The following is a 27,644-nucleotide window of genomic DNA, read 5'->3' on the forward strand; positions in this document are numbered from 1 at the left end:
GCGCTTTTTTATAAGAGTAAAGGAATTGAACTTTTGTCAATTTTCTTTTACTTTTTAAGTGAAAATATGTCTAAGTGTACACGGATAAAGTCAAGGGAGTGCACAATGCCATTTTTGTGCAATTCTGGGATGTTTTTTTAAGCGAAAATAGGACGACGTGTACATGGATACAGAGTATGTGCAATTCTTAAAAACGTGCCAAGCAGTGGGTGATTCTGCACTTTCACCATAGGAGATGATTTACCAACTAGTAAAGTAACAACATGCAATTACATTACTGAATGGTATTTACATTACCATGCAAGTCATCATTCCGTATGAAACATAATAGATAACACATAACATACCATACCTGAAAATCTTTCAATTCCACAATATGTTCATGCTTCACTTTTTTCAAAATTGAAATTTCAGTTATCAGGTTTTCAACAGAAGATTTAGTCAAAGACGACTTATGCACACATTTAATTGCAACAACTTCTCTCGTATTAACCTAAATAACAAATATATATATATATAAACACATACGATAACTATTCTCATGTATATTCATTACAAAAGACGGGCAAGACTACCAAATAATGAATATAAAATACGAACTTTTCGGTAAGCTTTATAGACTGTAGCATATGATCCTTTGCCAAGTTTCTCTGTGAAAATAAAATCTGGTAGAGTTGGTAGTAAAGCCATATTATTTACAAGGCATTTAAAGAGGCAGAAAAAATGGAATTAGAGATGACATACTTAAATTAAATGAGAAACTTTGATTTATTTTTAAATGTATAAAATTTTAAATACATCTGAGTTAACTTCCGCAGTTTGCAGAACCGTAAAGTAACACATTATAACTACAGTAAAGGTCCAAATATAGCGGGAACATGTAGAACGCAAATATTTACAATTGTACTACTTAAACAACAACAAAACAAAAACAAAAAAATAGAGAAAGAGAAACCATCTACGTTCCTCTTCTTTAGTAACATTGTCTCATAATTAAAAGTAGCGATACGGAAGAGAAAAATTGATGGTTCCTAATTTTGAAATACACGAAAACATGGAATTATTTACTTTTTTTTAATTCGGAGTGACTTTTTTATTTTACTGTTTCCCTGAAACTTTGGTGAGGGGGAAAAAAGTCACACCTAAAAAAAAAACAATTCATTTAAAAATATTTTTTTGAGTACGAAATTTCTTAAAATCTTCAATTATTTTTTTTATTTCAACTGTTTCAGAAACAATAAATATTAATTACGTCATCTGGGAAAATGACGTTCAAATTCTCGCCTGCAGGATTGGCTGTTGGATGTTGCGTGACAGATAGCATGTTTTGTATACAACGTTATGTTGCGAAGTTTTTCATCGCTAACGCTAGAGTTTTTACTAAGGAACAAATATTGTTTGACAAATAGTCCAATAATTGAGTATGAAAGCTCATGTAGTACTTTCTCAGGCCATTTCCTGGAGGCCATCTCCTATATTTAGAGCTGTTTCTTCATCTAAACGAAAAAAGTATGTACCTAAAATTTTAAATTACAGTCTTAAAAAAATATATGTAATATAAATGTTATTTTATCATCATAAATTAGGAAGGTATGTCATTAACCGTGTTTAAGTAGAATGTGTACTGAAACATGAAAAAGGCGGAACAACTCAAGAACGTGAAGAAAAATAATAATAATTTATTTTGCTTTCTCTTTCTGAATCATATAACAGATCCTATTCTCTCAATCGCTTGTGTATAGCTAAGAAACTTAAGTAGCACCGTTATTTATTTACAGTTGACAAAGAAAATCATTAAAAGTTCCTGGAAAATGTTTTCCTTTTCTACATTCTGATTTCTACTAAATTTACTATTGCTTCATTATAGCCTTAAAAAATTGTTCTACTATTGATGATGTTTACATTGATTTGCAGGAAAATCTAAATAGATAGTCTTAAAATTATAAAATAATGAACTGTCATAATATTTCTAACAGTGCAATGAAACTTTTCATGGCAATGGCTTCTACAAATGATAAACATTTCTTAGAATATCATCAAATAGCATTATTTATTGCACATTATCACTAGTCAAGTTCTCTGAAACCTGTAATAGACACAGAAGGCCAAAGTCATCTCTAACCGTGAAGAATTTTCCTAGGAATGTTTCACTATTTTTGATATAATTAAGTACCTGTTTTTCTCTCTGGGTATGAAAATTGTAAAACAAAATTTTAGTGGGAATACTTATAAACAAAAAAACTAACAAAACATTTGTGTAGTTTTATTGGTACAAGTCTAAGTAAGATACATTAAAGGAAAGTTTCATTTCTTTTTATGTTTTATTTATCCCCAAAAATGTATAATTGGGTACTTTTCGTTTAGTTACATAAAAATTAAGGGTGACAAACTTTTGCATTCTTATCATTGACCTTTTTTCCTTAAAAATGTGTCTCAATCTATGTACTAAAATCTTGGCATTTATCACGTTCAAACTTATATACTAATAAGTGGGAGAATGGGGTATTAAGTTAACATGATAATATTATTGATATTATTAATCAAATGAAAATTAGTCACTGAAAACTAAAGATTAAATTTATTATATTACCTTTAATCATTAATGGGAAGGCTACATCCTCTAAAACGTATTCACAGTTTATTGTATATCCAGATAATGATAGTGAATCTTCGATATGGGAATCGGTCAATAGGGAATGATGTGGGATTTTCATGAACTTTAAATATGAAAAAGCCTAAAAGTAGGATCTGCATATTTATTTCATTAAGTATGTAAATCAAGAATATGTGTTTGGGGATACTGGGATACATTTTTTGACTGAAATATATCCCGAAACTTCCTTGAGCTCTCTAGCTTACATGGTTAGATCAGGTTGTAGAGTTACAGCTTCATTTCCTAAAACATTTTTTTCAATATTAAATGTGTCAGAAATTTTTTCCGTGTTATCTCTTACATTTAACTCCTTCTGAAATCAAACTATAGGTACTAAGCAATAGCTTTTCCAGAATCATGAAATCTGATAGAGTCTTCAGTCACCTTTCTAATTTCCGCACCATTTTTAAATGTTATAATTTTCATGTTTTTGTAAATGAACAGACATATTTGGAAAGTGATTTCTTTTTTAATCTTCAGTTAGCATATTTTTTGTTGTTGTTGTTATGTATACATTAATGTGGCTGACTATTTCTATTATTTTGTTTTTCGCTTCCATTTCTAAACTTAAATCACCTAATTTCAATATTATCTGTCATCTCTACGAAACCTGAAATCACTTAGCCATGTTTTATCATTTAAATTTGTACATACTTGATCTTGATTTTCAAGATAGATTTTTTTGTCATGGCTAATAAATAATAAAAACATTGTAAAAATTTACTTCCGTTTAGCCACCTTACATCAATAAGTAATAATAATTCTGATTGTCCATTATCAGGTTGCAGATGGAAGATATGCGATTTGAATAAAGTGACCACATGTCCTGATTTTGGCGGGACAGTCCTGCTTTTTGAAAGACTGTGCCATGTCCCACCGATTTTTAAAAAGTCCCACTTTTTAGAAAACATCTGCATTTTTTATTTTTAATGAACTGTAAAAATATATTACCTATTGTGTATTAATTATTATAGTGAATATAAAGAAATAAAAAAAAAACACATAAAAGGCATGCAGAGTAAACTAAATTAGGCGATGTAATGAGTAAGATTTACTCAGTGGTGTTCGATCATTGCTGTTATGTCTCGTCAAGGAATATGTGTTGTTAATGGAAGAACAGCTAGCATTTGCTGAAGGGCTATTTGCTTTCCACACCATAAACCACAATCAAAGTTTCAGATCAACTGATTCTAAATTGCAAATGATCAAACCATTGTACGACAAAAAATTTGCATCTGCAAGGACAAAAACCGAGGCAGTTGATCTTTACATTATGGTAACTTGGCGTTTTTTTGGCGAAAATTTGGCGACCAACTCTTCTACAGCAAACCTCTATTTTTTTTTTTCCCGCCGTCATTTTGTCTTCACGAAGTAAAGACATGTTTCTTTTCTTTTTATCTACTGAACACTTCTTCCAACAATCTACTAGCCGAATTACACTTATGCTAGAAATTTTATCTAACAAAACTGCTTAATCATGACAAATATTCACTGCAAAATTGGGAAAAAGTGCACAATACCATACTCCTTACGCGTTTTTCAAAATAACACATACACATAAACCATGTACACGCCGACTTATTTTTACTTAAAAAAACATCCCAGAATTGCACAAAAATGGCATTGCGCACACTCTTCACTATATCCATGTACGCTGCTTTTTTCTCATAAATTAGAAAAATTTCACGAAAATACATGACAATTTTCTCAATCTTTAAACCCGGTAAAAAGAACATATGTGAAATTACCTGATCGCGAAAAAGTATTTACCCTTTCCAAATATGAACATTTCCACATATAAAATAAATAAAATATCCAAAAACTTTTACCTCTAAATCATCTATGACATTATACACGTCACCAACGAATTCATACCGCAAGCATTACAAATACTTAGTATCAAATATTTAAATTATTTCCATGCACGTTTACTTCAACTTAAATGTATACCAAATTCCTACAAACATAAAATTCACAAAATAACTATAATTTAATTAAAATATCACTAAACCATGTACACGTCGACTTATTTTTACTTAAAAAAACATCCCAGAATTGCACAAAAATGGCATTGCGCACACTCTTCACTATATCCATGTACATTGCTTTTTTCTCATAAATTAGAAAAATTTCACGAAAATACATGACAATTTTCTCAATCTTTAAACCCGGTAAAAAGAACATATGTGAAATTACCTGATCGCGAAAAAGTATTTACCCTTTCCAAATATGAACATTTCCACATATAAAATAAATAAAATATCCAAAAACTTTTACCTCTAAATCATCTATTACATCATACACGTCACCAACGAATTCATACCGCAAGCATTACAAATACTTAGTATCAAATATTTAAATTATTTCCATGCACGTTTACTTCAACTTAAACGTATACCAAATTCCTACAAACATAAAATTCACAAAATAACTATCATTTAATTAAAATATCACTAAACCATGTACACGTCGACTTATTTTTACATAAAAAAAACATCCCAGAATTGCACAAAAATGGCATTGCGCACACTCTTCACTATATCCATGTACATTGCTTTTTTCTCATAAATTAGAAAAATTTCACGAAAATACGTGACAATTTTCTCAATCTTTAAACCCGGTAAAAAGAACATATATGAAATTACCTGATCGTGAAAAAGTATTTACCCTTTCCAAATATGAACATTTCCACATATAAAATAAATAAAATATCCAAAAACTTTTACCTCTAAATCATCTATTATATTATAAACGTCACCATACAAATACTTAGTGTCAGATATTTAAATTATTTCCATGCACGTTTACTTCAACTGAAACGTATACCAAATTCCTACAAACATAAAATTCACAAAATAACTATCATTTAATTAAAATATAATTAAATTCAAAAACACTACTTAAAATATAAATGAGCACATACATTAAATTAATAAAAATTACCTTACAATCCTAATTACTTTAAACTAAATCATTGCTAATAACAATTTTCCCAATAATACCAAATTCCTTTACTTCCACCTTACATTTAGAACAATGCATAAAAATAATATCCTCAAATAATTTAAAATACTAACTTACCTAATCTTCTTCAGAATCTTGATTACGTGTCCGATAAACTTTTCTTTAGTTACGACCATGGGATCCAAAAATTCACGAACACTGTTTCACACAACACAGAATAAACCAAATATAAAATTTCCAGATTTTTTCCCGATTTCCCCCCTTTTCCGATTAAAGAACCGTAATTCGTCCATTAATATCACATGACATATCCCATGATCTCTCATTTCCCTCACACAAAGTAAAGCGTAATCGAAATGAATACTGCTCACATTATTACCAAAGTCCCAGGTAGTAACCTTTATCGCCTCCAAAATGTCGCCAAACTACCAGTTACCATATTGTAAAGATCAACCACCGAGGCAATTATTTGTAATGTTTTTTCACCATATTCATTTTCACAATTGCAGAAAGAATTACATAAATGCACATTTATATCCATATATTATGATCCTTCCAACCACAAAGATCTAAAATTATTTCCCACAATTGTTAGACTTTTTGATCCGGAAACAGGAATTAAAATTAGAATATTTAGATTTTGTTTCATTGCCGGGTGAAACTTCACAAATAATTTTTGATTCAATAAGTCCTATTTTAAAAAGAATAATTTGGACAATAAAATTATTGCCTATTTTGAGGACAACACTACAGCAAATTTTGGTGGAAAAGCTAGAAGTTAATGTTAATAACGTTTTCATAAAACTTAACAAATTGTTTTAACCAAAAAATTATTCAAGTAGATTGTGCAGTGCACATTCTACACAATATTATTCAAACAGCATCTGACTTTTAAAAAATTTATTCATATTTATATATATATTGTGCGTGTTGAAAGTTTGAAGGATTTTTGTGAAAGCGCAGAAATCGAATATAAAAGAATTATTGGTTATGACAAAACATGATGGCTAGCTCTTTTACAAGCTGTAGAAAATATGAAAAAAAATATATGAAATAATAAAATCATACTTTTTATCACAAAATAATTGTCCAAGAATATTTCAGCTCTTTTTTTTTTTTTTTTTTTTTTTTTTTTTTTTTTTTTTTTTGAAAATGACACATCACAAATTTGTCTTCAGTTCATCCACAACCAAGCTACATTATTTCACAAAGCTGTAAAAATTATTGAAGGGCACAAAATTTCAATTATGGAAGTGTCAAATGAAATCTATAATTTAAAATTGCGAGAAAGAATTGATAACGATTACCTTCCCTTAGTTATTTGAAAGGACATCACTAGGTTGGAAGAACAAGATGCCATTAAACGACCTGATTTTCTGAAAGAAGTCAGAAATTTTTATAATAACTGCTGGGAATATCTTGAAGAATGGACAGTTAAATTCGAGGATATTAAAAACTTTCATTGGGTGACATTAAAAAAGGAGATTTTATGAGAATATGTGGAAAAATCTTTTTAATATATTATTAACCATTTTCCGAAAAATAATATTTGCGAAAGTGATCTTTTTGATGAGGTGTCATTGGTAAAAAGATATGCTACTGATGAAAAAGTTAAATGCTGGTTGTCTGCAAATGTGGAAACAGATAAAAAATGGACGGAGTTATTCCTTCACTTTAAACAGAATAATATTCCTTATGAAAATTGTAGAACACGTATTTTTCCTTCCAGGAACAAATGCAACAACAGAGCGTGTTTTTTCTAGTAACAATAAAATATGGACAATTGAAAATGAACATCAACACTAGGAAAATAGCTCACCCCGTAGAATAATAACAGGACTGTAAGAGCAAAACTATTGTAATGTAAGCATATTACTATCCAGTTTATATGTACTTGATAAAAATAATATTGTAAAGCAGTTTAAATGATATTGAAAATCCAGTCAATGTGTAAATGAATTACAAGTTTAATTTTGATTATCTCAGTAAAAGTATTGTAAATATGAATTCATATAATGTCTAAATGTACACATAGCTGTCATGATTTTATGTATCTGCCATATGTAACTTGTACAAGACAATGATTGTAATCAACATATCTATGCTTATTCACAGGCCTTGTATGCCCATGTAATATTTATATGTATATTCTTACACGGAGGAAATTTTCCCTTCTGCCAGGATGACTACTAACACTGTAAGACTTTTACAACAAAGTTAGGTCAGTGGTTATCTCAGGCGGTGCTCAGCTGAACATTAAAACTTTAAAATCTGTATTAAGCCTAGAATATAATTTGACCAATTCATGTGAGAAATTTCACAACATTTTAATAAATGATCCAAATCTATTGCAAGGTATTCACTTGGATAAAAAATATGACAATGAAAGCAAATCATAATTTTTTTTAAATAAAATATTATATTAATTAAAAAGGTACAACTCTGATATACATCCTAATTTCACCAAATGTGGCGATATGTGTTCTGCGTTGGCTTTTGGCACGATTGCGTGCTGTATGGCAACCCTGTTGACGTTGAAAAATCTTTTGCTGGAGCACATTGGTTCGCTTCAGTGTCTGAGAAGATAGAGGGACCCTTATGTACAACAAAATATAAAGATCTGACCGCTTTTCTTGGAAAAAAATCACACTTTTCCTTCAACTTTTATTTATTATTTTTATTTATTTATTTTATTTTATATATTTATTTTTATTTTTTATTTATTTATTTATTTTTTGATATCACAGCTTGCCATTGTGTACTCATTCAAAGACCATCAACATTTCTGAATTTTAGAATGTGGAATGAGCGTGAGTAAGCTAGCTTAAAATTAATGATTACCGTTCCCTTTGACAACTGATTGTAACATTAGGAGAAATATAATTCTGTTAATTTATTCTCCTTTCCCTCTAAAGTAGCGGCATGCTCAAGGTAACCTTTGGCGAAATATTGACGAAAGAGTGACATCTGTTGCAAGCCAGTTCGAGACAAGAATCTACCCTTTTATGGTATTAAGATTTTATGCATAGTCAAATTTTTTATTTTTAAAATTATATAAGATAAAGTGAAATTTTTGAAAAATTCATCATTTTCAGGAAATTGTCTCAAATAATATCAGTCATGTCAATAAAATGTTTTAAATATCAAGTATAAGAGAAATAAAAAATTTTTTTATGACAAAGAGCTGACAAGGCAATTTTTTTTTTTCAAATGCTAATTTTGGGCCACTAAAATGCCTTCAGTGAGCCACGGGTTGAAGACCCCTATTTTAGATGTATAATCTTTAAAAACCTTGTGAATTAAAAAGCATTTGTACTATGTAATGCTATTATGTTGTGCTATCTGTTGATTCATCAAATTGGAAGAAAAAACATGAACATCTGTTAATATTGTTATATAACTGTTTTCTTATATTTTAACTTTTTTTTTTTTTTTTTTTTTTTTAAATCCATCACATCACAGTACTTTGAGACAGTTTTAGATCATTTATTGCTGCAATAATTTCAGTCTTGTTCATAAAATCATTAAAAAATATATCTGATATTTCCAAGAAAATGTCTTTTATAAATTCCCCCATCAGAAAATGAGGTATTTATTTATTTCTTTAAAAAATATGGCTTACTCTGAATGATGCAATAGATACCTGCACATAATTTCAGCATGGTTTTTTTTTTTTTTTTTTTTTTTTTTTAAGATATTTTGTTCAGCTCTTTCTTAATTGAGATCTAATTTTATACAGGGGTATTTCATATTAACCTTCTAACACCAGGCCAAAATTCTCATAATGTAGCCTTCAGACTAGCATGATTCAAAACACTTTTTCCCCTCTCCTTGACTTTTCCCTAATGAGAAAAGTCATTAGAGTGTCATTTGGGTAAAATCCTAGTACAGTCAAAAGTCTTTAATCCAGACGTCCATAATTCGGAATGATCTATAATCCGCACCTCAAAGCTACAAACTTTCTGCGCATGCATAGTGCATAACGCGTTAACGCATGTGCATAATACCTTTACGCATGCGCATAATACGTTTATGCATGCGCATTTAATGTATAACGGACAGTATAAGCTAAGCTAAAATTATCTAATTATCTCTTTCAGTTAATGTTGCAGATTGCATTGTTCCTTAATCTTCTAATTGGATCCGGCTTATTATTTTTTGCAGACTGTTAGAGCAATTTTATAAAAGTAATCTTGAGCTTTCGATTATGTCAAAAAGATTTTCCGATTCTGGAGCTACTAAAGGATCTACAAAGCGAAAGCTTGTTCCGATGTCCATCAAACAAAAAGTGGAATTGCTGCAAAAAATGGGTAAAGGCATATCCTTTGATTCTCTAATCATTCCGAAATATGTTTATCAATTTCATGCTACTCTGCGGGGGGGGGGGGGACAACGTGGCGCGCAATGAACTGGAAGTTGATCTGTCAGCACAATTCTTATCTTCAGGGCTGATGTTTTTATTTTATTCGGCTTATAATTCCTTACTAAATATTCCTTACTAAAAGTAGTATTTCATCTTGATGTACTCTGTCTTTGATATGATTTAAATCAAATTCCTCATTATTATAAATATCACGAATACACATCAAATAGTTTTCTGGTTGCAATTTTCTAATTTTGACTGTGTGTAATGTATGCTTTACGCATGCATGCATTGAAAGAAATGTTTAATAAAGTAAACAAATAAATATAAAGCTTTTTTTTTTTTTTAATTTGGATACCCTTTAGATCATAATTGCTCTTTATTTCATAAATTACGGTTTCATATTTTTAATTTTATAATTTCTGCATGCCATTTTACCAGATTTAAACTGATGATCTATAATCTGGAAAACCGATAATCCGGAATGGCTCAAGTCCTGACGAGTCCGGTTTAAAAAACGCTTGACTGTATAAGGTACGGCCTTAGCGCAATTTTGAAAATTTTTGCCAATACCAAAATGACCCATTCACTGCTCATCATAAATGCTGCATTTACTGCTCATCATAAAGTTGCCAAAAGTAGCCAAATCCCTCGTGTACCATATACTAAGATTAAACTCTCATTTTTTCCCTCCATAGATGCAGTAAAATTTACATGTTTGTTGGATGCTGTGCAGTAGTCCAGAAGGGGGTGCTATATTTGTAATTTTTTTTTGTTTTTGTTTTTTTGTTTTTATGTTTATTTTGATTTAATTTAAACTAACCAGTATTAGTTATTTAGATCAAAATGTATACAATGTTTACATAATGGCAATGTTATTCTTTCTGATCAATTCATTTGTATTCACATATTTTCTTATTTATGAATTAGGAAACGAGAATGGAACTGTACAAAGTACAATAAATATGAACTAGCTATGTCGGTCTGCTGATTGGAATGCGATTTTTTATCATTTGCTTTCATTAATAAAATAATAGTAATAAATAATTTAATGAAATAATAATAAATTCTTTAATAATATTCATTACTCTTAGATTTTGAGATGAACTTATAGCAATAATAATGCTTTAAGTCTTTTTTTCCCATAATTTTGTTATTATATTATAAAAAAGGAATTCTTAGATATATTGGTTGTGTTTGAATATTACATTGGACTGTAAGGCAAAGGAAGTGCAGTCAAAAGTCGTTAATTCGGACACCCATAATCCGGAATGATCTATAATCCGGACCTCAAAGCTACAAACTTTCTGCGCATGCCGCATTGACGCATGCGCGTAAGACCTTTACTGCTGCGAATATGCGTGTGCGCGTGAGCAAAATATGTTTACAAATGCGCGTTTAATGTATAATGGACCGTATAAGCTAAGCTAAAATTACCTAATTCAGTTAATGTTGCAGATTGCCTTGTTCTTTAATCTTCGAATTGTATTTGGCTTATTATTTTTTCCAGACTGTTAGAGCAATTTTATAAAAGTAAGCTTGAACTTTCGATTATGTCAAATAGAATTTCTGATATATATTTACTAATGTGTAAAAGATCTACAAAGCGAAAGTTTGTTTCGAAGTCCATTAAACAAAAAGTGGAATTGCTGCAAAAAATGGATAAAGGCATATCCTTTGTTTATCTAAACTTTAATGTTTGTTTATCTAAACTTTGTTTATCTTTAACGCTGTGGCGCGCAATGAATTGGAAGTTGATCTGTCAGCACTATCCTTATCTTCAGGGCAGATGTTTTTATTTTATTTGGCTTATAATTCCTTACTAAATGTATTATTTCATCTCGATGTACTCCGTCTTTGATATGATTTAAATCAAATTTCTCGTCATTATAAATCGCTTCCGATAGCAAAGAAAGTAACAGAGGTTATTGAAAATGAAAGAATTTCGATTGACAAATTAGTCGGTATTCTCGACACAGCAATTATAGGACTTGAACAGCAGAACTTTGTAACTGATCAAGAAATTATGTCTTTATAGAATTAAAGAGAATGTATTATCACATAAAAAACGAAACAACATTAAAATACATTGAAAAAATGTTTAATAAAGTAAACAAATAAATATTAAGCTTTTTTTTTTTTTTTTTAAATTTGATACCCTTTAGATCATAATTGTTCTTTATTTCATAAATTACGGTTTCATATTTTTAATTTTATAATTTCTGCATGCCAGATTTAAACTGATGATCTATAATCCGGAAAAATCGATAATCCGGAATCGCCGAAGTCCCGACGAGTCCGGATTAACTACTTTTGACTGTATATCTTTAGAGAGATTTTTTCTTTATAAAATCAGTTTTTGTTTACATTAGCAGGGGGAAAAATCTCCGACCTATACGTGCCATCCATTTTATACCTGCAGTGTGCTGTGAAGTCTGATGAAATAATTTCTTAAATATTTGCAATATCGTGGTGTCTCTAAGAGAGAGCTTCATTTTAAATTTTCTAAAGAGAATTTTAATCTATGATTTTAAATTTTAGAAAATATAAATTCATCAAAAATATTTTTCAGAACAGTTTTAAACATGTATAAAGAAGAATTATACGTCAGTTTTCTTTCATAGGCAGATTTCATCTAAAACTTTTGTTATATCCAAGGGTTGAATTTTGCTGGAGATGGATGCATGTATGTTCTACATAATAAATTTTCTGATAAAGAGTAATGTTTCATATTTTTAAAAAGAATAAGGGCATACTGAATATTTACATTTACAGTGTAGTAAATCTGTTTTTAATATTTCTTTCAGTGATCAAAACCATTGCCTTGGAATATTTTCAAAGCAAAATTAAGAAAACTGTTTATGAGAAATTTTTCATAAAGTATCCTCTTATGGATTTTTTATTTAAAGTGTGAAATTTTCTCTTTGGAAAAATAAAATTCATGAATGGAAGAAAGTAAATTCATGAGAAATAACTTCAAATTGTAATAATTCCATCTTAATATAAAATATTGGAGAAAAGTACAATACATACAGTGTATTTATTCGTAAATAATCATCTCAGATGTCTAATTTGTATACTGTTGATTGATAAATATTGGTTATTTTGGGTACTATTCTTATATACGCCTTCGGATGTATGGCATCGCCAAATGTGGCGATATGTGTTCTGCGATGGTTTTCGTGCAATGTTGTTTGTATGGCAACCATTTTGACATTGAAACAAAGAATATGTATTGACGTTCTTTGGCTGAAACTTCATTTTGCTGGAGTGGTTTTATTTGCTGGTTGGTTGGTTGGTGGATGTTTTGAAATGGCTTATGTTGCAATGAAAGATGTGGCGGCAAAATTTCAGTCATGTATTTTAGATTGTGTGCAAGGTAAATTTAAAAGGTACAAGTTTGTGAAATTTTATTCATGAATGTAGGCTTTGTGTCTCAGAAGATAGGGGGAGGGGTAAAATGGTGGAAAATGATGAGTTTTGCTGATGTTTGAAATTGATATTTCTGCTGTTAAAGAAGCATTCACAATGGTAAGTGCATTTTATTTTATTGTTGTTCTTATTTTGTAGAGTGTTATGTTCATGGTTTTTTGTTTTGAATTTCTGTCATTATTGTTGTTTTTTGAATTGTTTGTAATTTATTTTAGTTTGGTTTATTTTGCTGGTTTGTGCGCAATGCCGAGGCTATGTCCGATGCCTAGATTGTGCAATTTGCCGATGTTTTTTTTAAAGTTAAAACAGATTGCTGTGTACATGGTATTGCTTGAAATTTGTTGTTGTTATGTTAGTTATTTTAGTGAGGTGTGTTTAATTCCTAGATTCTTATGCTGCATAAATTGTGCAATTCTCTGTTTTTTTTTTATTTATTTTTATTTATTAATTTATTTAAAATAGATCACTGTGTACATGAATTCTTGTCAAATATTTGTGGTTAGAAACATTGCAATTTTGCTAAAATCTAAATTTTTTGTTTTTGTTTCTGGTTTTTGGCGTAAAATGTGTGTTAAAAACGTGGCTTTTGCACGTGCAAAAACCATGATTTTTGCAGACATTTTATGCTTAAATTTCGAAATGTAGACAAAAAATTTAGATAGTAATATGGTGCCATGGAGTTTCTCGAAAATGTTTGATGAGACATTTTTGCTAACCGAGAGCATGTATAAGAGTAGTTCCGTTATTATGATAATTTTTCTTAATCAATTTTTACAAGCCATTCAGTGGCAGAGTAGTAAAGTTGATGAACACTAGTAGTTCACTTGGCTCGAATCCCATCAGATGGGTTGGATTCATGGTTTTTGAAATATATAATGTGGATACAAGCTAGCTCCCCTTAGAAAGTTCTCCATGAAGGCATATCTCCCCTTACTCAGATAGCTGTTGTGTAATATGTCATTCTTATCATAACTGATGCTAAATTGTACTTTTTAGTTATAGTTGATGGAATAATATGTAAGCAGCAATTATTTATAGATATTCAATAGAAGCATTTGTAAACAACAACAAAAAAGGGTTATAATTTAAATTGATAGAGATTATTAATATCATATCTTGATAATTACTTCCTAATTACTTCCTAGGCCAACAAGACCTGTTCCTAGTCCTCAAAATCCTTGTGTAAGTTCCTTACAGTTCTATTTTTAATTTATGAAAATTTAAAAAGTAGGTATTCATTTCGTCTTGAAAGAATTTTGTGCCTTTTGTCCAGATTGTATTAAGCTCTGCTTGCCAGTTTTTAGGGTATATCTATATTATTATGGCCCATTTCACAAAAGGGCCAAAATTATCAATAAATCTGCAATGAAAACTGTCCTCATATGGCTGACAGTCCTATAATGATCATTTATAGTTTGCTTGGGAAGAGGAAGACTCCAAGTAAACCACATGTTATCATATTTCTTTTTTTCATATAAGTGTTAGCAATTCACAACCATGCATAATTCTCTTATCATGAGAACTGTGAGTATTCCACATGTTAATGTATTTTCTTTTTCAGAAAGTTTTTTTAAATATTTGAATTTTTAAGAAGATGCTGTATTTTCTGTGTATGAATTTGCTATATATGAAGATGCTATATATGCTGTTCCAAGAAAGACATATTTTACCTTCCATTTTAATGTAAGGAAATGGCCATTAAATAAAACCTTATATCAATGAAAGATTGGGTTTAGAGGTACAATATGAAAAGTTAAAGGAAAACATACATTTTGACAACTAGTTCAGTGGTTTCAAAATACTGCACAGTAGTTTGTTTATTGTTGGGCAGAGGAAGAGATATTGATAAAAAATTCAACCTTTATGGAAATACTGTGATTAACTGGAATAATTTCAAAAAAGGTGTATTATCTGTATTTAATCTGACAACCAAATAATTGAATAGGTAACCCTGAAAATATTGTGGACGTGAAAATCTATTTGTATTTCAAGCCAGCAGGTTGTTCACCAACGCTGGATATTTGGCTAGTTGTGCTGAGAATTAGGTGAATTCTTTCTCACTCAGGTTCCAAATAGAGAGGCAGCCACACTCGTGGCAAAATTCAGACTCTTTGTAGCATCAGAAAAGGAACCTATTAACTAAAGAAACAAACAAGAGAAAAAGAAAAGGAACTTATTAAATAAAGAAACGAACAACAGAAAAACATTCTAATCCTTATAGCATTTACAAGTTTTAGTTAATGAAATTACTCGTATTTATCAAGTATTAATGAAAGAAGATGAGAAATTATGGCATTCCATTGTCTCTGCAAGCCAAGAAAATTATTGCATGTTTTGGAAAGATTAGAAAATTAGGAATTGAATGTATTAGAGAGTGGACAAGTTATTGAAGAAAGTACACATTCAGAAGATTCTTGAGTAGTCAGTGGTGTGTTGTGTTAGTTCCAGCAATGTGTATATGTCTTCTCAATTAGACATCTTCTGTGGCACTTTATGGAAAGTACATTTTTTGTAATGCACAAGATCAGCTGCAATTAACAATTGAATGCTGGTGACAAGAACTAATGACAGTGTTCACAATGATTTTTCTAGCCAGAATGAAAAAACTAATGTATCATGACTACCAAATATCCTTTCGCGTAATGACACGTTTTTGTCTGAACGGTGCCATGAACACTCGGAACTGTTGCGTTTGAGCTAAGAACAGTCTGTATGTTTTCCAAGAAATGATTCTATATTTACTAAGGCTGTAGTCTGATATGGATTCACTTCCACATTTAGCCTCAAAAAAGAATAATATATTGAGAAATTTTCTGTTAATGTCCTATGATATGTCCCATTATGACCAGCAGGTATTATAATGTGCTATAGATGTTTATTTTACAATAGTTGCATACTTCATGAAGGTGATACACTGACATCTGTTGATGCCACGTACTACAGTTTTTGTATAGGCATTTTGCCAATGAGTTGTTTTGCCCCTTTCCCCAAAAAACTTTACGAACACCTTCCCCCCCCCATTTTATTGAACAACATCATCTTTGTTTTTATATTTTTGTAAAAAAAAAAAAAAAAAAAAAAAAAAAAAGTGTTTTTAATAAGATCTCCAAGAGCATACAAAATGCCTGTTTTAGGGAATGGACTATCACATTCAGTTAATGCTTCAGGAAATATTGATGTAAAGTTTAGTCAGCATCCAAAGACAATGGATAGAAGCACTATACTTAGAAACACATGATGCCATCTGATTACATAGCTTCATGTTTTTCTTATATTCGTTTAAAGCCATTTAAATTGTAACGTTCAAGTTTCCTTTGTGTTTATAACACAAATTTAATTGTTGTTGATTGATGTGTTCTCACACATTCGGTTTCTGCTTGCATAACTACTATGTTCCTCAGATATCAAAATATCATCTCTATGATTTCTATCTTTAGGATCTGTCTGAAAAGTATCGCTTATTATAATTTTGACAGAAATTTAAGAACTTCTCACAGCATATGAGAAACATATATCTATTGTGATTAGCTATTGAATATCCTGTTTGTTGCCTTGTGCTAGTTCAAGATGGAAAATGCATTAGGATTCTAAATGAGGGTAACTTTTGGTTGATTGGGAATCTAAGCATGATACTGTATAATCTGTGGGTTTATGAAAATCATATTGTTTCCCGGTTGCAATGCTTGAAGTGATATTTTTTACACTTGATTTTATTCATAATACTTGTAAATGCTATGACAAATGGTTAGAATGCTTTTTATGGTTTATTTATTTAATACATTCTTTGATTCTCATGTACAATGCCAACAATATTTTTTGGCAATGAAATAAATGTTTATCATCAGCAGATCAATAAAGCACTTTTCTTTCCTTTATTTATTTTTAATTTTCCATGGATGCTGTTTCGCAGTTGAATCAGACTGTTATTCTTTGTAGCTTGCCTGTGCCTGTATATGACAATATCCCAATTGTTACTCTAATACTTTGTTGACTATTTTGATGTCACCGTGTCATCACATATGTTCTGTCATGAATGCTTTTATTGCATAAGAAATTAGGATACTTGCAACATTTTAGTAAAACATCATAAATCTGGAAATAATGAATTGCTTTTGTTTCATTTCTGAGTAAATTTAGTAAATGCATTAAGTAAAACGTAGTAAAAATTAACACAAGACGAACATATGTAATCCTGAAAACTTTCTGTAGAAAAAGCATTAGTGGAAAAAAAAAAAAATGTTAAAATTGATGTTGAAATAAAAGAAGTCAACCCTCCCTTTAAAATTTTTTTTAAATACATAGAGATGGGGGCATTAACAAGGGGAAGAAAAGGAAAATTATAGGAAAAAACTCATCTCTCTCTCTATAATAAATACAGAATGATTTATAGAGCTGCCAAGCAGTCCCAGTAATCGAGTTAGGTGGTATTTTTGGTAATGCTCAGCAGGTATTGTCTAATATATGAGTACTTTTCTGAGTAAACATCCTTTCAACTATTTTTTTACGATCTTTTTTTGTATCCTTCAATACTATATTGCATTAATTATGTTATTAGAAGTGTTCAAAATCGTATGTAGTTTCTTTCTTCATCCAGAATTAATCTTTGTTAAAATTATAATAATTGTCTGATTATTTTAATAGCTTGGTGTGAAAATTTTTGGTTTTTAATAGGGCAAAAATTTTATATTTTAAGTATGTGCATGTTTGATGTATTTTTCAGTCCATGTAATTAGTAGCTATTATTTGTTTTCAGGAAATTCTGGTTTTCCAGCCATTATGGAACATCTTCAAAACCAGCATCAAGTAATTTGAATTCATCAAAAATTAATATTCTTAGTTTAATAAGAAATACAACTGATAATCTGAGACCTATGATTTGGAAATCTGTTACTGTGGCATCATCTTTATTTAATAATGTCACTCTGAGATTTTCCAGAAACAAAATTGTTGAAGAGCAGAAGTCTGTTCCTATATCAAAAAACATCCAGAAATTAAGTGATAAAACAAATACTTCTTATGAAAAAATGACTGTCATACCTGGTGGACAATTGGGTGAAAGTGAAGCTAGTTTAGAGCAAGGATTTGCTGAATGGCTTACTGGTGATGAGTTACAAACCAAGAAAAAGGAATTTTTAGGAAAAGAAGAAAAATATGTTGAAAAAAGTAAAAAAGTTGTTATTTCTAAGGTATACTTTCTGTAATACTCTCTCTTTAGTTCTTTTAATCTAGGCTGGTACTTACGTATTAGTGCAACCTTCTTGTTGGAGCTTGTCGATTTTTTTATAGAAATAAAGGTGATTCGATTTGCAAATTAGAGTGGATACGGGTAGCTAAAAAATTGTTATCCTCTTGGTTGCCAGAGTTTGGCAACTTCTACTAAGGTGGTTGCAATTTTACATAAGTACTTTTAGGCTTTTGTTTTTACTCTTTTCCTACTACAGTGTATATGATACTTTTTACAGTTGTATATGAGGAATTTTTTTTTTTTTTTTTTTTTTTTTTTAACTTCCTCTATAGTTGAGCCTTCAGCAACGCAGCAGGTTTTTAGTGTCCTCTTTAATAGATGCAACATCTTCTGGATCTCAGTTGCTAAGACTAGAAGAGATATGTAAACACCTCCTTCTTTATCCAGAACAAAAATCGACAATGTGCAAAGTAAGTATTTTATTGCTTATTATATTATTGTTCTTTTATCATTATTATGCAATATGGTATTGACTGATTGGTGTTGTCTTACACTGTTTTTAAATTTAAATTGTGTATTTTTAAACATACTGTTTGTTTTGCAATATGCATTTACTATTAAGGCAGGATTAGTCCGAACTGCATTGCATATGAAATGCAACTCATCTGATAATGCTGTTCGTGCTCAAGCAAGATGTGCTCTTTCTTTAGTTGGTTATAATGAATCTCCAAAAGGGCATGGAATAAGAATTCTCAGTATTGATGGTGGGGGCACTAGGTAAGTGTTTTCTTAAAGTAATATAAATATTCATTTGTATTTTTGAATATTTTAAAATTTTATTTTTGATGTATTTGCATTGTAACTACCAGTATTTACAGTAATACATTATGGTAAATTTGTGTGTATTTTTAGTATTTTATATTATTTTCAATTTATGCATAGTTATTGTATATTTATGTGTATAAATACTTTATCTTTTTTTTATTATTGTTTTAAGACATGATTGTTATGTTTTTATGTGAATTAATTCTTTTTAATGTGCCGAATTCTATGTAGGTAATAGTTGAAATTTTGAAAATAGCCTCAGTAGAACATAAATATTTCCTGTTCTGTTGACTTGATAATGTTTTAGAAAGTTTTGAAAAACTGCTTTTCATCATTGATGCTGATTTCTTAAAAAATTTATTTGAAAATCCCTGAAATTACCTTCCACTCTACCTTATGAATAAAATAATAAAAACTGTTAGTTAATTCTGTGTGAAAAGGAAATTGAAAAACAGCCCACTGAAAATGCCTTTAAACCTTAATTATCAGGCTAAATAGTACTTTAATTTTACCACTAAAGAGCACTCACTTGATATGTTTACAAATATAACTGTAAAATTGTTACAAATGAAATCACCAATTTTAAGTATGATTGAAAAAGAAAACACATGTTTAATCTAAGTAATTTGCAGCAGCATCAATATATTTTTGCGAACATGTTGTAGGGTCATTTATGCCACACTTTTACAAATCAGTATCTCTGAAAGTTATTACTACCCAAATATAAATTGATGCATTGTTAGCAAAGCATTTCTTGAACAAAAATAGCTAAAGTGCCAGTAAAGGATTATCTGTTAGGTAAATGTAAGGATGTATGGAGAGTGAGCCACAATTTTCAATCTCAAATTGTTATTTGCTGGATGGTTGACATTGCCGTATGTGGTAGCACATTATCCTGAGGCAATAGGGCTTCCTAGCTGATTGCTGAAGTCACAGTTTGTCATGCATTTTCCTCATCTCTGTACAGTGTTGATTGCATTTATTTTTTCACCTCATGGAAGGAATGAACAGTGAATAGTCCCTGCAGAAGATCACTATAGAGTAACATCTTTGGAGGCAAAAATGCTTTTGGAATTACTGAACTGTCTTTCATGCCTATATGTATATGTATCATAGAATATCCATTTTTCATCCACAATCACAGTTCATTGCAGGAACCTTTACTTCCTGAGAGAAAGGAGCACATATCTGGATGCAGTATTTTATTTTCATCAGTGAATTTAAGAGATACCAAGCTTCCTAACTTTTCCTGTTATTACCAAATGTTGTAAAAGGTTTGAAAAGTGTACAATATCTGAGTGGTCTATTGTACAATTCATCACAGATCTGATTTGATGAAATCCTTTAATTCATTTGAATCATTAAAGGACTGGTTTTCCGGATTTGAACTACAAACTGAAATTCAATTCAAATAAACAAAAAGTTAAAAGACATGTTCAAATGGATTTTAAAAAAAAAAAGTGCAATTGAGATCAAGAATCCATATTTAGTTTTTTAAGAATACCGTTAAATCTTTTATTTTAGCTGAAATTAAATCACTTTCAGAATAATGTTCAGGAGAAAAAGAATGGACCATAAAAACCCATAAAATAGAATTTAAGTAAAACTAGCTCATAACAGAAAAGCAGCATTTATTGAACAGAAGAATATGACAAAATGATTATTATAATAGGAATGCAAGATTGTTAAAACCACTGAAGGTAGAAGATAATGTGTAGAAAAAGGTGCTCAAATCATAAGAGAAGTAGAAAGACCACATTCATACAGGATCACAAAAATGTAAGAACTACAGAAAAGAATGAAAGAGGCATTCTGCAGAGAACCAACCATGAAGAATTTGCGGTAAAAAACAGTTATTAGACTAAAAGTCACTTGATAAGTGACTCAATTAGTTCAGAAGATTTGAGACTAAGTTGAAAATATTATTGAGAATGAATCTAAGACTAGAAATATTCCAAATTTAGAGATACCTGTAAATCCTCGTACATCTAATAGAAGTGATGTGTCACAAGCAAATAGATCCAACTATGTTACCAACTATGTTGGTAGGACAGTTAAAACACCTTATTTTTTAAAGGAATATGTATAATCTTATTATTTCTGTTAAAAAGTGAGATATCGTGTACATGTAACATAAAATAGTAGCTGGATTAAAAGTAGATTATACATTTACCTGATTTTGTTTAATTTAATTTTAACTTAACAATAATTCATCAATACATTACACTATGCACTAGCAATGATAACAGCACACATGGGTAATGCAACTGTAGTATCTGTTTCATTCAACGAGCATTAAACACTGAATTAATATCAAGCAAATCATGGAACTCAGTCAAATTTGCTATACCTTAACGAGTTTACATTAGGAAATTCTGCAATAAAAAGCATCTATGAAACATTCAGTAGAAGAAATAATGTGGGATTCACTCATTGTTGATTTGCAAAATTTTGCTCAGCAGATTTGAACTACAAACTGAATTTTGCTTTCAAAATTTCACTTCCTTGCAAAATTTTTAAATTTCTTGCAGTTATATTGCAGACTATTATCTGAATATATTATTTTCTGAATACATTGCTTTTGAAAAAATAATTCCAGCTTCTTTATCACAACTGCACTTGTAAATCTCCCAAAGATCTAATTTCAACATATTTTGTTAAGATAGTCAATAAGTATAACTAATTTATCTCTTCCCTGAAAGTAAAAGAGATCCATTTCTAATTCCCACAGACAGTTTGATATTTCTTTTGATAGCATCGGCTCTGTACTGTTAGTATTTGGGAAACTCATAGGTATTGTACAATTTAGAACCAAATCTTGAATTTATTTTGATATCTCTGGCTAATACAATATTTCCATTGCTTTATTTTTGCATTTTTGTACAATTCTACTTAATATGTCTTTTTGTAAACTCTAGGTATAATTATACAGACATTTTTAAATATTAATGTATAGTTCTTCTATAGCTTCTGGTAGTTCTTCTTTGAAGTTAAAGTATTAATTTGCTAGTTTTAGAATCACAGATTTCATATTTGGCCATCCAGGTTTAGTTAATTTTCTTAAAACATGTAGTTCTTCATCTTTTTATGTTTCTAGTTGAAAATTTTCCAGTTTACCTTTAGATATTGGTATACTTTCTACAACCATTCCAACCTGAGCTTCTGTCTCTCCTTCAAAGAAATCTGACAATTTAACTTTAAATGTTCTTGATAATGCATCATCTATAAAGAGTTCTTTCTCTGGTTTATATTTTATCTCGAACTGATATGGCTGTAATCTTATATGCATTATTTTTTTTACTGCACTTAATTTAATGGTTTCTATAATGAATTTTTGATTTTAAAGGTGTATGGTCATTTTCAGCAGTAAAATATGTACTGGTGCTATAAAATTTATGTTGCTAAATGTATATTGGTCAGATTTCTCACATGCTAGTTTCTCACATGCTAGATTGCTAGTTTCCTCTTCAGTTAAAGCTTAATTTTTCTGTATATTTTTAACCTTCCAGCATGTGCGCTGGGCAATTTTATATGAGTGCGCGCGCGCATCGTATTGTTTATGAAATCCATTATTTTACCGTTTTTGTCACGAAAAACGACAGAAATGAGTGAATATTGATTATAAATTTGTTAAGAAATAAAATATTAATCTTATTATTGCAAAATACAAATGATATCACATTCAAATATAAGTAAATTATTTTTAAGTCCTTATGTTAGTGAGATGGAAATGCAATAATGTATTTCATTATAGAAAATTTTAAATTTATTATTTAATAATTATATTTTAAAATCGGAGCTAATTTTAATATCCATCAAAGGCAAGTATAGACAAATAAAAAAGGAAAACACCTTGGTAAGAAGAAAAGTAAGTTTAGCATTACTAATTTCTGCAAGGAAATTTACCTCGTACTGATTACAAAAACTCACTTTAAACTAACTTTAATATTTTTATTATTTATTTCTAAAAAATAGAAATAAAAGAAAATAAGGAATGATGGAAAGAAAATAAGGAATGGAAATCACTATTGTTCTCCCATCCAAAAGCTTCCTTTTCTTCCTCAGATAATTCTTGAACAATGCGAGCAAAATCAGCTGGTTGCACGTATTTTTTTGCCATGAAATCTGATATAAAATTTACAGAGCCAAATGTATCCAAATTAAAATAATACACGGCAATTAATAACACAAAATATTTGAGAAAAAAATATTTTCCGAATTTTCGCCCACGAGCACATGTGTGTCGAAAACTTTGCGAAAAAGCTAACACGTAGCACAAAAGCCCAGTTAAAAAAAAATCAAATGACTTCCTATTGGCATATTCCATGATGTGGGGAAGGGTAGAAAGGAGGAATAGAAATTACCTTCAGACATATTAGCTTTGATATGCGAAAAATGTGCATTAAAAATGAATTTGTCATAAATTTTGCACATACACGCATGCTGGAAGGTTAATGCTTTAGATACATATGCCACTGGTAAACTATTCTTCAGTAAATGAGACTGCTGCTTGTCCTTCTTGAGATGCATGATGCATCCACAGTATGCTGCCCACCAGGAGCCAACTGGTGGTAAAGTTGCTGAACAGTGGTAGTTTGGTCGGGCCTTAAATACTGGTGAATGGTTTTCATATTTTTTGCCGTGTGTATCATGTAAATCTGAGCCAGTTTACCTTAGAAAGTCCTCCATGAAGGCATCATTTCCCTTAGGCAGATAGCCCTCAAGTGCTCTGCCATAAACAGAATAAACTATTAAAAACCACAGGTAATCCTACAGGCATATTTATGTCATAATACTCTAAATCTGATTTAGTTATTAAAACATCCTAAAGCCTTTGCAAAGCTTTTTAATGCACTGCATTTCAGTTCCAGGCAATGTGGTTTTTCAACAAATCTCTTAAAGAGTTTATTCTGATATTTTAGGTTTGAATCTAGAAACATATAATCACTTATAAGGGAGTTTTAAGTTCTTTAACATTTTATGGATTTCTTATATTTAGAGTAGTCTTAATTTTTTCTTCATTGGATTTTAAACAATCTTCTGAAAATATTTATCCCATATATTTGATTTCATTCTTTTTTTTTCTTTATATATATATATATATATATATACAGTGAAAAGTCGTTAATTCAGACACCCATAATCCGGAATGATCTATAATCCGGACCTCAAAGCTACAAACTTTCTGCATATGCGTCGCGTTGACGCATGTGCATAAGACCTTTATGGCTGCGAATATGTTTGTGCGCGTGCGCAAAATACGTTTACGAGTGTGCGTTTAATGTATAACGGACATTTTAAGCTAAGCTAAAATTATCTAACTATCTATTTCAGTTAATGTTGCAGATTGCGTTGTTCCTTAATCTTCGAATTGGATCCGGCTTATTATTTTTTGCAAACTGTTAGAGCAATTTTATAAAAGTAAGCTTGAACTTTCGATTATGTCAAATAGAATTTCTGATATATATTTACTAATATGTAAGGGATTTACAAAGCAAAAGTATATTTCGAAGTTCATTAAACAAAAAGTCGAATTGCTGCAAAAAATGGATAAAGGCATATCCTTTGTTTATCTAAACTTTAACGTTTGTTTATCTTTAACGCCGCAGCGCGCAATGAATTGGAAGTTGATCTGTCAGCACTATTCTTATCTTCAGGGCAGATGTTTTTATTTTATTTTGGCTTATAATTCCTTACTAAATGTAGTATTTCGTCTTGATGTACTCTGATATGATTTAAATCAAATTCCTCGTCATTATACTTTGCTTCCGATAGCGAAGATATCGGAGTATAAGATAGTGACAGAGGTTATTAAAAACAAAAAAAATTCGATTGACAAATTAGTCGGTATTCTCGACACAGCAGTTATAAGACTTGAACAGCGGAACTTTGTAACTGAACAAGAAATTATGTCTGTTTATAGAATTAAAGAGAATGTATTATCACATAAAAAATGAAACAACTTAAACAACTTACATTGAAAGAAATGTTTAATAAAGTAAAAAAATAAATATTAAGCTTTTTTTTTTTTTTTTTTTTTTTTTTTTGTAAATTTTGATACCCTTTAGATCATAATTGGTCTTCATTTCATAAATTACAGTTTCATATTTTTAATTTTATAATTTCTGTATGCCATCTTACCAGATTTAAACTGATGATCTATAATCCGGAATCGCCGAAGTCCCGACGTGTCCGGATTAACGACTTTTGACTGTATATATATATATTCTGTGGCTCCTTCCAGTACCTTTTTTTATTCTTAAATTATCCCCCTCCCACACATGCAGAAAAGCCGGACATTATATCATAATAACACATGGAAGGAAATTCTTTAATCCCCTTCAAGCTTGAATGTGTTTGCAATTTTAGTGCACTTTTTAATGCTTGATATGTGTTCATAATATGAATTAGCAAGAGGCAACATCTTAGGTGATCCTGTACTTTCAAGTTAAATGTGTATCGCTTATTGTAATTAGTTCTGAAATTGATCTTTTTTATAGAAGTAGATAATTTTTTAATAATATTTTAAAACTATTTTATGTATCTGACAAGTGGTTGAGTATTTTCTTCTTCTTTTCATTTTTAAGGCTTCTGTGGTCAATGCAGTCTAGTAAGTTGTAAGAAAGTTCTTTTCTTGTATATGTTTTATATGGTACAGTACAAAGTCTGTAATCCGGACTTGTTGGGACTTCGGCAATTCCGGATTAGGGGTTTTTATGGATTATAGATCATCAAATTAAATCTGGTGAGATGGCATGCAGAAATTATACAATTAAAAATATGAAACTTTATTTATGAAATAAAGAGCAATTATGATCTAAACGGTATCAAAATTTACAAAAAAAAAAAAAAAAAAAAAAGCATAATATTTATTTGTTTGCTTTATTAAACATTTCTTTCAATGTAACTTTCTTCACTATCGGAAGTGCACATTGGTAAATGCTTTACTGGCTTTACGCGCATGCATAGTGGACGAGCACATCAAACGCGCATGCGTAAGTTTGTAGCTTTGAGGTCCGGATTATAGATCATTCCGAATAATGGACGTCTGGATTACAGACTTTGTACTGTATTTGTGTATATAGTTTCAATTATCAAATTTAAAAATTAGAGGGGAAACAGTTATTATTTCATTGAATCAAGATAGATGCTTTTAAATTTTAATGCTTAATTTTTGGTTGTCTAAACTGATTTTATATTTGTGAAATATACAGAGTGTTTTATATTGAATAGGACAAAAAGAAACAGTACCTGTGAATGCTGTAATTATTTTATTTTGATGAATCAAATTTGCAGTGAAACTATAGTTATCCAGGTTTCTCTAGTTATTACATGTGTGCCTATCCGGTGACATGCCAAATATCTGTGCAATATTCCAGCTTCTGCCGCATTCTCGATGGAATATCCTTTGTTAATGATTCGAGCACTTTGGTTATCTGCTGCTGTAGTTACTATAAGTGGAGTCTTTAACAAAACTCCACAAGAAAAAAATCGCAAAAGCTAAGATCTGCAGATCTTTGTGGCCAGCAAAGCACCATCTTGCTGATAGCATATCTTGGTAAATGCACCTATTAATCAATTCTCCATAAAGAAAAAGGGACCAAAAATACAACTGTTAGAAATGGTGCAGAAAACTTTCACCTTTGTAGAATTACACTCATGTCATGTTCCATTACACCATGATTGAATGTGGAATTTCCATGCCCCAAAATCCTAAATTATGGCACTTAACTTTCCCAGAAACATGAAAAGTGGCTTCATCTATAAACACAAGTCTGTTTGAAAAATCATCTACCTCCAGCTTATCTTGCAAATTTCTCACAGAGCGCTTTACGCAGCGGTTTATTGGAAGGTTTTAATGTCTGCACCATCTCAAAAGTATACGGCCAGAATTGTAGACATTTCCGTAACACATGCCACACCATTACATGAGGCATATAAAGTTCAGAACTGGCACAACAAGTTGATTTTGTGGGATGCCCATATTCTGAAACTGCTTCACACTTTTGATGTTGTGGTTCTTTACCAAATTACATGCAAAAAGTGTTTTTGAATGATAAACGATGATGTTTTGGTGTATTCCAAAACACAGTATGTACATGGTAGTATCATAATATGCATGACATGGATGATTCCATTTTGATTAACAGTGCCTCTAGTGCTGATTTCATAACCGGAAGACTTTTTGCTGTTACCAGATAAAACTCGTGTAATTGTAGTTA

At 30.3% G+C, this 27,644-nt stretch overlaps 2 protein-coding genes across 7 annotated transcripts in view; one reads left to right on the forward strand and one right to left on the reverse strand.

The window, feature by feature from the left end:
* Positions 1 to 972, reverse strand: part of Aduk (unc-51 like kinase 3 homolog Aduk) — a 68,291-nt gene extending 67,319 nt beyond the window's left edge. Inside the window, exons 1-3 of one of the 2 annotated variants that reach the window (XM_085814757.1) lie at positions 745 to 972; positions 601 to 650; positions 348 to 493 (exon numbers count right to left, since the gene is read on the reverse strand). In XM_085814757.1, coding sequence (XP_085670883.1) covers positions 348 to 350 — 3 coding nt within the window. In that variant the 5' untranslated portion in view covers positions 351 to 493; positions 601 to 650; positions 745 to 972. Of the gene's footprint in view, positions 1 to 347; positions 494 to 600 lie in introns of both variants that reach the window. The other variant, XM_085814755.1, reaches the window with a different exon arrangement.
* Positions 973 to 1,289: 317 nt separating this feature from the next.
* The window catches only part of LOC118203345 (calcium-independent phospholipase A2-gamma-like), a 45,992-nt gene continuing 19,637 nt past the window's right edge, over positions 1,290 to 27,644 (forward strand). Inside the window, exons 1-7 of one of the 5 annotated variants that reach the window (XM_085814761.1) lie at positions 1,380 to 1,509; positions 8,365 to 8,427; positions 8,533 to 8,625; positions 14,558 to 14,594; positions 18,166 to 18,598; positions 18,930 to 19,067; positions 19,220 to 19,374. In XM_085814761.1, the coding sequence (XP_085670887.1) occupies positions 18,284 to 18,598; positions 18,930 to 19,067; positions 19,220 to 19,374 (608 nt within the window). In that variant the 5' untranslated portion in view covers positions 1,380 to 1,509; positions 8,365 to 8,427; positions 8,533 to 8,625; positions 14,558 to 14,594; positions 18,166 to 18,283. Of the gene's footprint in view, positions 1,510 to 8,364; positions 8,428 to 8,532; positions 8,626 to 9,781; positions 9,928 to 14,557; positions 14,595 to 18,165; positions 18,599 to 18,929; positions 19,068 to 19,219; positions 19,375 to 27,644 lie in introns of all 5 variants that reach the window. The other 4 variants (XM_085814758.1, XM_085814762.1, XM_085814760.1 and 1 more) reach the window with 4 other exon arrangements.

Source organism: Stegodyphus dumicola, chromosome 4, assembly GCF_044657685.1.
Source record: "Stegodyphus dumicola isolate Sdum_Otavi_A_Nest chromosome 4, ASM4465768v1".
Classification (NCBI taxonomy): Eukaryota; Metazoa; Arthropoda; class Arachnida; order Araneae; family Eresidae; genus Stegodyphus; species Stegodyphus dumicola.